We start from the raw sequence: 9,963 nt of genomic DNA, 5'->3' as shown, positions 1-9,963 counted from the left end.
GAAAAGTTCAGCTTACAGTTATTGTGATAGATTATATCCTTCTAAGTGATTTTCAATTTATTTTTTATTTGCTTTACCATAGTGCTATATGACCTTTGATGTCTAGAACATTTATTTGTTTAAAACATTAAACATTAAACATTTTGATCCTTATTGTCAGAAGTATTTCATGCAAAAATATCCTGTATGTTCTAATTTTTTTAATGTTTAAATGTAATAGACCAATTTAATTACCAGTGGGGCCAGAGTTCCTGAAATCATAAATTCAAAAGAATATGCATCAAAAGAAAATTGAGCTATAATTTTAACACAATCATTGATATACTTTTTATAACTAATATATGTTCTATGTAATGTATATCAATGATGAATTTTTAAATATTTCTTTTCATACTAGTGTTTGTGTGCATTTATTATTAATATAACTCTATTTATGCCTTCCAGAGATCAGTACTGATGCAAAATACAGTTATGATACTATTTAAGGTGTCACACTGTATTGCACATCAGGATGACAAACCAGGATGTTGTAAAGATACCAGATTCAGTACATCAAATCAAATAATTCATAGTTTCATATTATATTTTCTTCATAAGCAGATAGTAGTTTTTTTATCAAGCATTGTTTAAAATCTCACTTTATGCTAATGTGGTTTTAGATACAGAAGCCCTATACACCTTGGCAACTGAATGTGTGTTGAAGCCCTTTGGTAAAAAATACACATGGGAACTAAAGGTGGCTCAGATGGGACAAAAAGCTGAAGTTTGTGCTAAGGTTATAATTGACAGCCTTGGTATTAACCTTACTGTTGAGGATTACTTAAAGCAAGTGTCACAGATACATATGGAGATAATGCCGTCAGCCAAATTCTTACCAGGTACTGTTATGGAAGAGGTGAATGGGCGTGTCATGTGATTCTGTGAATTATGTCTTTGCTTAATATGTTTGTAATGGTGACCTTCCTTTTTTCAGTGTTTCGGTGAACTTTGTAGATTTCCGTTTACAATCTAACATGACTTGAAACTTTCAGAACACTGAAGGTGTTGGTTTTTTTGCTTCTTAAGGGTAAAAAATTATCTATTTTTAACATAAATTAACTGTGTTACAAGGATATTAATCCAACTTTTTAATGATTTCACTGTGAAAGAGATTTAAAATTAGCATATGTACAACAGTAAGAAAAAAAAAGATCATAAGAAATATTCCCAGCATCATCTTGTAACTCAGTATTTGCTTACCTTTTAATAATTACTTCAATTTTCCCCTGTTAAGTTTCAGTCATATATAGCCAATCCTCATAGATTGACCAAGTACACAAAATTTTATCACTGATTTATCCTGCCATATTTCTCCATAAGCCTGGAAAAGAACCTACGGTATTGTCATAGCTGTTACTAACTAGAAATTCTTAAATGTCTCTTCTCATAGATACATGTTTGGAATCAACTTGAATTTTTAGATAGAATTATTTATTCTGAAGATGAGCTGATACATTAATTTAATTCAATGTATTTTTTTTTTATTCTTTACACTTGCTAATTTTTATCTTACAGCATTTATCTTAAGTAAGGTATCTGAATCCATTAAATGTATTCAAACTGTATTTTTTATGTATATGGAATAATGCATTAAACAAATTAAAGCTTAGTTATATTATTGAAATATTTATTGCTACATCATGAGGCACCTTACACCTCATGCACTTCCTGCATTACAACAGAGTAATATATATTTATTTATATACACATTCCCTTGTGCGGTCAAAAGACATTAAATGTTTGTAAAAGATTAATGTTATCCCGGGTTAATGAGACATGGTGTTGAATTAGAAATAAGATAATTTATCTTATTCTTTTATTTGAAAAAAAGAGTTTGATATCTGTGTACGATACATTTTGCTGTTTCCCATTCAAAATATTTTATTTTTACTGTTATTTATATAGTTTGTTATTATAATTATTATTATTTTTATTAATATTATTATTATTGATATTGTTATTAATGTTATTATTAATGTTATTTTATGATTATTTTATAATTATTTTATTATTTTATCATTTTATTGTTATTTTATTGTTATTTTATAATGATTTTATTATTGATATTGTTATTAATATTGTTGTTATTATTATATTATTATTATATAATGATAATAATTATTGTTATCATTATCATTATCATTATCATTATCACTATCATTATCATTATCATTATTATGATTATAATAATAATAATAATTATTATTATTATTATAATTATGATAATAATAATGATAATAATAATAATAATAATAATAATAATAATAATAATAATAATAATAATAATAATAATAATAATAATGATAATAATGATAATAATGATAATAATGATAATAATGATAATAATGATAATAATGATAATAATGATAATAATAATAATAATTATTATTATTGTTATTATCATTATCACTACTACTACTACTAATAATAATGATAATAATTATTATTATCATTATTATCATTATTATCATCATTATCATCAGTATAATTATCATTATTGTTGTTATTATTATTATTATTATTTTTTTTTTTTTATTGTTATTATTGTTATTATTATTATTATCATCATTATTATCATTACTTGAGGTAATAGGCAGAGGATTATTAGCCATAATGCAAACTGTTTTTATAACCCAAATACCTGTGTTTTATCAAAATAAGGATTTTTGTTACCTTTCTGTAACAAATTTTCATTAATTAAAGACAAAGAAGAAAAGGAAGAAATTTATTATACAGATTCACATCCATAGAGTTCATTAGTTATATTGTTAGACATAATCCTTGTCGTTTTGTTGGCTGTTGCTTAGGGTTTGGCAAGCTTGAAATCTCACTATTATGCTACTGGTTGCAATTTACTTGATTGTGGTTTTGTGGATTTTCAAGGCTAGCCAAAGTTCAGTGTTAATGGTTAAAGCAAATAAATGTGCTCGACACAAAGTTAACGCTATTGAAGGCTGTTTCTTTTCGTCTGTTGATCGGAAGTTGGTTGTTTTTTTATTTCCTCATTTTGTTATGTTATTCTTCCTATCTCTTTTTTTCTTTCTTTTATTTAGGGAGGCTAATTTTCCTAGCTACTTATCATTGCATTGGGAAGGGTTTTCCATTGTCAGTACAAAAAAATATAATATTGTGTAATGTATTTTGGTAATGTAGACCACTTTTCTATATGCATATGCATTTTCTTGAGTAATATTGTTGTAGAGGGCATTTCATTTCATTTTTCATCCAAACCTTTTCTTTTTCTTAAACTTTTTTTGTGTTGATCTGGATAACATCAAATACTGAATACAGTTTGTATAATCACCATTCTTCCAAACAGACACAGAGCGAATATACATGCAAGCTGCTGAAATAATTGCAGAAGAATATGGGAAGACTTTTACTTGGGAGATGCAGACCCAGATTATGGGGCTGGCAGCCACCGAAGATGCAAAGTACAATATAGAGACAAATCAGCTTCCATTGACAGTAGACGAGTATCTTGAAAAAGTGAATAGTGTGTGTAACCAACTTTTTCCCAATGCAGAAAAGTTGCCAGGTACACCAGTCTTCTTAGGGAACAGTGTGTGTTGTCTATAGTACAGGCATATTCTGGCTTTTCACTGTGCTTTGTATAGAACCTGCTTGCTTGCTTGGGGGAATGGTTCAACAGCTGTTTGGGAAAGAAGTTACAGGCTGAATGTTACCAGATATATATAGAAAATTTTATGGGGGCCTTTAACCAGATTTAAAAATTTGACCATATTGTCTCTTTAGGTGTTATGGAATGTTAAATTGGCACATCCTGTTTACATCTGGCTTCCTTATTGAAAGGAAATAACAACTCAGATGGAGCTTATACTTTACAATAAAAAGGTTTTACATTGAAGTTAGTGATGTACACATTGATAATGTGCACGGCCTTAATTAATGAGCAAATATACTTATGGTTAGTGTTGATTTTAAGAGCTTCTAACTTCTTCTTTTACAGATAATTGCATGTAATGTAGCTTATTGGAATAACTGGGTGAAAGCATTTAGAAGCAAAAACACAGTAATACAAAACATTTTTTCATAGTTTTAGTTTTCAGAAGGTATTTTACAGAGGTTCTGTCAGTAAAGCCTTGCAAGGATTCTAGATTCCTTAGTCTCCTTTAAGCAGTACCCTGAGCACAGAAAGGGTAGAGGAAGTGGCAGTCACAGTTTTGATGCAGTTTTGATCCATTCCCATAACAGACACTGAGAGGCTGTACACCGAGGCCACACAGGTGATTGCTTCGCAGTATGGCAAGGTGTACACTTGGGAGATTAAGGTCCAGTTGATGGGTATGAAGGGGCACATGGCTGCTCAGCATATCATTGACAGCCTCCAGCTGCCTCTGACAGTTGATGAGTACCTTGCCAAAATCGCAGAACAGTACAATAGTATCTTTCCTAATGCAAAAGCTTTGCCAGGTACAGCAAAAAGAAAACTTCATTGAAGAGAACTGTTAGTAATGCTGTCATGTGTACTGCTGTATGTACAACTTACTTATGATTTTTGAGAACCTATGTTTATGCTTTTATGATGTCTCTGTTGTGGGTATACAGCATGAAAGGTGGTATGTGTTTTACAAAATTTTGCATGATTAATATAGATAACAGGGAATATTAACCTTTAGACTTACTGGACATTATAAATTTTGGGAAAGAATTAAGGATACAGATAAGAAAATTTTGTCACGCTCTCCATCACACTACTTGGATTATAAGCAGTCTCACTTAATGCTTTAGAATTATCTCAAAACCTCAACCTTAGTAGGTTTAGTTAGATATGTTGGAGTGTAGTAATCTCATTGCTTTTGCTCTAGTGGCCTGTTTTACTTTGCTGGTTAATAAAGGGAATATCTTCAACATCTTGACATCTGTTGGAGGAGAACAAGCCTTTAGTTGGGAAGTTGTTTTTAAGCTGAGGAGCCAGTCACATCTGATGGTACCACACGAAAAAAGTGGATTGAATGCACTCTTGTTTAATTGCTATCTAAGATGTGTGCTTGGTTATATGTACATGCTTTTCTGTGACTCTAAATGCTATAGTGAGTCAAGCTGAATTATACTTGAGTGTAAAGTCGTGGCAAGAGACGGTGTGATTTTCAATTCCACTGAATAGTAATTAGATGACAGGATTTTAATAGTAGGTAAGATAAAGTTTAAAGGGGTTATTATTAATCTGTTTTGACACTTGTCTTTTTGATTTTGAAAGCAACTCATAATGACCTGTAATTAGGTCATTGAGATGTGGTACCATGGGGGAAATGTTCATTTTTACATCCTCTTTTGGATGGTACTTATATAAATTATAGTTGAGGTAAGAGCAAAAACATGTTAAGGGTTTATATTACTTTCTTTATATTACTGAACTGTCTACTTGTATCTGGAGTCTGCTTCTGTACCCCTTTCTTTTTTTCACCATCTTTTGTTTGTTTGTGCCTCCGTATCATATTTGATTATGAGCAGTATCTGATTACAATTATTTCAGACACTGAGAAGCTTTACTCAGCTTCCACTCAGGCTGTGGTTAGTCCTTATGGGAAGGAATATACGTGGGAGATAAAGTGGCCTCTCATGGGGCGGGTAGGCACCGAACTGGCCAAAGGAATCATAAATGCCTTAGAATTGCCATTGTCACCATCAGAATATCTTGTCAAGGTTGAGGAGGAATATAAAAAGAATTTCCCTCAAGCACAGCTTCTACCAGGTAGGCCAGGCTCTAATTAAGATCCACTAATTACTCTCGTGTAGTTCTCTTGGCACTGTTTTTGCCGTGCAATTTTCCTTGGGCTTGTGTTTTGCAGGTGTGCCATAGTGCATTATTTGAATGTGCAGAATCCTGTCTTGTAGTGGGTTAAAACATGGTTCTTTGTGGTTGTGGTAATTGTGATCATAACTTGTCTTCTATTTTTTCTTCAATGGTAACATACTAACAATGTAGAACTTTTCCTTAATTTTGGAGGTTTAGTTGAAGAAGAAACTGAATGATATAAGGTTGACATACCACAAATGTCAGGATTTGAGGCAGAAAGGACTTTCTGAAAGCTGTGGGAAAAGAAATGCATTTGCAAGCATCATGCATTTTTTTATAATGATTGCATTTGATGTACTGCAACTGCTCATCAGCATGTTGTTCATTTCAGACACAGTTGGCTTGTACATTGTATGTCACAATCGAGCTCTTGCACCTTATGGACAGTCAGTAACTTGGGAGCAACTTATGTCTGAGATGGGGCACACAGGATTAGAGGTTGCACAGACCTTTTGTGCTTATTTTAAACTCCCAATTTCACCTGAAGAGTACAAAGAAAAAGTTGCCTCCCACTATTTTGATGTATTTCCTACAGTTGCATTGATGAAAGGTATTTAGGATGTGGACAGTGTTTTCTCCTTGCTCTGCTTTGGATATGCTTTTGATGTTGTTTGTATTTAGTTCTTATGTTGGGATTGTGTGGTTGTATGTAGGGCATGTCATTCTTTTTTTCTCTTAGCACTAGGCAAAAGGATTCATGTAGCAATAAATTTTTCATAATTTTAGGAAAGTCGTTTTCATGGATGCAGATATTATTACCGAACAGTAACCATGTATGAAAATATTTTGATGTACGAGTGTGAGTGAGATACAGTTCTTTAATTTTGATAATAAAGAATATAAACTTTGGTATTAGAATGGAGGGACTAAGGAATTATTAATAATTGTGAAAATTGCAACGTGTATTGGCATACACCATATGTATATTTTAACCCAATGTCTACGGGAAAATGATGCGTTCCCTTCGGCAATGCTTGGTTAAATGTTTCTGCACGTAGATGGCTCTGCCAATGCTTAGCCACAAAGGAGTCAATTAGTAGATCTTGTGTCCTCACTTTTCCTTGAAAAATCAGGAAAGCATTTTTTTTCCCTAATGCTTTCAATATTGACACTGTTACTCTTTGTTATAAACCTTATAATTAATATTGTTACTGACATTACAAACATGAGTGTTAGATATTTAAAAATATTATCGAAAATCAAGGAAAAGGGTAAACAGGTGAGACTGGTAGTTTGCGTAATTGGCTCATTGGTGACTTAGTACTTGTGGAGCCATCTACATGTAAAAACAATTACTAAATTCAACACACACAATGGGCAATAGCATGTACATACATGCCATGCCCGGCAGCTTGGGGTTAACTACTAAGGAAATTTGTTTTGTAAAAAAAAAAAAATCCTGCATGATTAACATATAGTTTTGTATCTTTTGTGGGCATGTGGTGAAAGCTAAATGTCTTTTGGTAATGATTTTGGATAGAATGGAAAATATTTCTGGCTGTGCCCATTGTATCATTTGGCATGCATGCTTTTCCTTAGCTAAGCAGTTGCACGTTGGAGAGCTTAGAGGTAGTGATTCTTGTAGTTTTTGTCACATGCAGCATTATTGATTGTTCTCAAGTTTGATATATATTGATATAGCCATTTCATTGTAGGATGATGTTATATTTGAACATATGTATTGAATATAATATAGTTGACAAATATATTTGTTCAGCAACAAAACATATCATTAAATGCTAAGTAAATCACTTGAAATCATCTTTTCATGAAATATACTTACTCAACTGCAAGGATTAAGTGAATTCATTAACAGAATTGCTATTATATATAGAAGAAAATGATCTGAAGTTATATTTTATTGCAACAAGAGAAGTAATTGTGCTTAGAAAATTATATTTTGTAGCATGCAGTTATTGATGTAAAAATATTTAAGTTACACTGCCTTTTTCTTGCCTGAAAAGAAAAAATGAAAAGAAAAAAATATATATAACATCAGATTTTTATATGGTCAGGTAAGGTAATAACTCAAATGTTCTGTATCTTCAGTATTCTTTTTCATGATATGCAAGGAAAAAAATATAAGAAGTCAAGTCTTGTTGAGTAATTAGATTGCAGCTGTTTGCATAACACAGCATATGATTTCATTTGTGCATTTAATGATATTCTGTGCCAGTAAACTAAATTGATATGAATATTCTACATTTACCCCTAGGTGCAGAAAAGCTTGTATATCACCTCCATAAACACAACATTCCTATTGCCATAGCATCAGGGGGAGCTCAGGATAGTTTTGAGCTCAAGACAACCAATCACAAGGAATTAATGTCCAAGTTCAGCCACGTGGTGTTGGCCTCCACGGACCCAGAAGTGAAAAATGGAAAACCAGCTCCAGATGTGTTTCTTGTATGTGCTAATAGGTTTCCTGATACACCAAAGCCTGAAAAGGTAAGTGAAGACGAATCTGTTGTATTGATATTGTATGGAGTGTATTTTAGATTTACTTTATATTTATTTTTCTCTCCTTCCAAAAAGGGGCATGTATTATTATTTTGATTGTCAAGCCTAACCTCTTGGCATTCAAAAAGGATTGAACTTCCAAAATCCTGTTCTATAAAATTTGATGAATTCAGCTGTATTACTCCGAGACAGGATTTTCTTTTGTGTTGTGGTTGATGGAATAAGGTAAGCTCATGATAGGATGTGAAACAAAATGCATGAATTGGAGCAGTAATATTCAGATGTTATCTATAAGTAAACATCATCACATGCCTGGTAGTGAAAGGAGTTTGTGACAGGGAAGCATGTCAACACCTGATGCTGTTTATTTGTTTCCCTTTCATTATGTTATTATTTTGGCAATTAGATAATGATACTTTAAATATTAAATCCCCCCCCCCCTATCCCTTGCTCGTTGTTGTCGTTGGGGGGGAGGCTTAGGGGACGGAGACTGAGGCCCATTTGCTCTTCCCTCTTTACCCTTTTCATTACCACACTAATCTATGACACTCTACAACCTTTGATATCTAACACATTTTGTCCTAATCATTAACTCTATTTTAACCTTTTCGCCACAATACTTTACCGTAATGCTCTATGACCTTTGATGTCTGGCACATTATATGTTCTGATTGTTAACCATTCTGGGAAACCACAAACATAGCCTTATGAACCAAAACCTTCCTTACCTGGGGTCTTTGCCCCCAAGCCTCACCCTATCACTATATTTTGAATACACCACTGACCTTAGATGTTGATGCAGCAAAAAAAAATCAATACATAAATAAATAGATCAATTTGAATATGAATAATCCAAGAGCTAAATATATTACATATGAAATAATCATAATATTAACTCTAAAAATAGGAAAAGTAAATTTTAGAAAGAAGTAATATGGCATGTTAGTACCAAGTAGTCAGCTTGAAAAGATGATAAATAATTCACTGGTATTTCCATTGAAAAAGTGGAGTGTCACTCCCACCTACATCTTAATTATACCTTAAACTTACAGCTCCTGATATTTTCCAGTGCTTAGTGTTTGAGGATGCACCTAATGGAGTAGCAGCAAGTGTGGCAGCAGGAATGCAGGTCGTAATGGTCCCAGATCCTCGCATGAAAGAGGAAATGACCAAAGGGGCTACTCAGGTCCTCAAGTCGCTAGAAGATTTCAAGCCCGAGCTCTTTGGGTTGCCACCTTATGATGCTTAGGTCATTTTCAGTGCAATTTGTTTTGAGACATCCCAATAATTTTTTTTTTTCTTTTCTATACTATGCAGACTGTACAGTATTGATTTTTTTTTTTTTTATAATGTTTTACTGGGGTTTCATATAGGAATTGTAATTGTTCTTAAATTACTGAAAGGTGTATGGTTGTGATTTTTAATAAACTGTCAGCTGTGTAAATGTAAAAATATGTATTTTTAACTTATAATAATATGAGGTAAATTTGAAGTAAATTGTGTAATTAGTAACTTTTGAATAATCTTCAAAATTTGAAAATTACCATTAAGGAAATGTTAGCCTGGTACTGCTGTCCATATCTACAAATAATAAAATCTTGTACTTGCTACAAACCATTTTCACAAGTAAAAGTTTATCTCCA

The 9,963-nt window shown here is 32.2% G+C and overlaps 1 protein-coding gene across 4 annotated transcripts in view; it reads left to right on the top strand.

Moving 5' to 3' along the window:
- Nucleotides 1-9,963, top strand: part of Gs1l (pseudouridine 5'-phosphatase-like Gs1l) — an 11,175-nt gene extending 1,212 nt beyond the window's left edge. Inside the window, exons 2-5 of one of the 4 annotated variants that reach the window (XM_070133739.1) lie at nucleotides 5,537-5,755; nucleotides 6,192-6,410; nucleotides 8,076-8,308; nucleotides 9,390-9,963. In XM_070133739.1, the coding sequence (XP_069989840.1) occupies nucleotides 5,537-5,755; nucleotides 6,192-6,410; nucleotides 8,076-8,308; nucleotides 9,390-9,569 (851 nt within the window). In that variant the 3' untranslated portion in view covers nucleotides 9,570-9,963. Of the gene's footprint in view, nucleotides 1-3,358; nucleotides 3,578-4,254; nucleotides 4,474-5,536; nucleotides 5,756-6,191; nucleotides 6,411-8,075; nucleotides 8,309-9,389 lie in introns of all 4 variants that reach the window. The other 3 variants (XM_027368171.2, XM_027368172.2, XM_070133740.1) reach the window with 3 other exon arrangements.

This window comes from Penaeus vannamei, chromosome 19 (genome assembly GCF_042767895.1).
Source record: "Penaeus vannamei isolate JL-2024 chromosome 19, ASM4276789v1, whole genome shotgun sequence".
NCBI lineage: Eukaryota > Metazoa > Arthropoda > Malacostraca > Decapoda > Penaeidae > Penaeus > Penaeus vannamei.
This window is presented reverse-complemented; position numbering and strand designations above follow the sequence as displayed.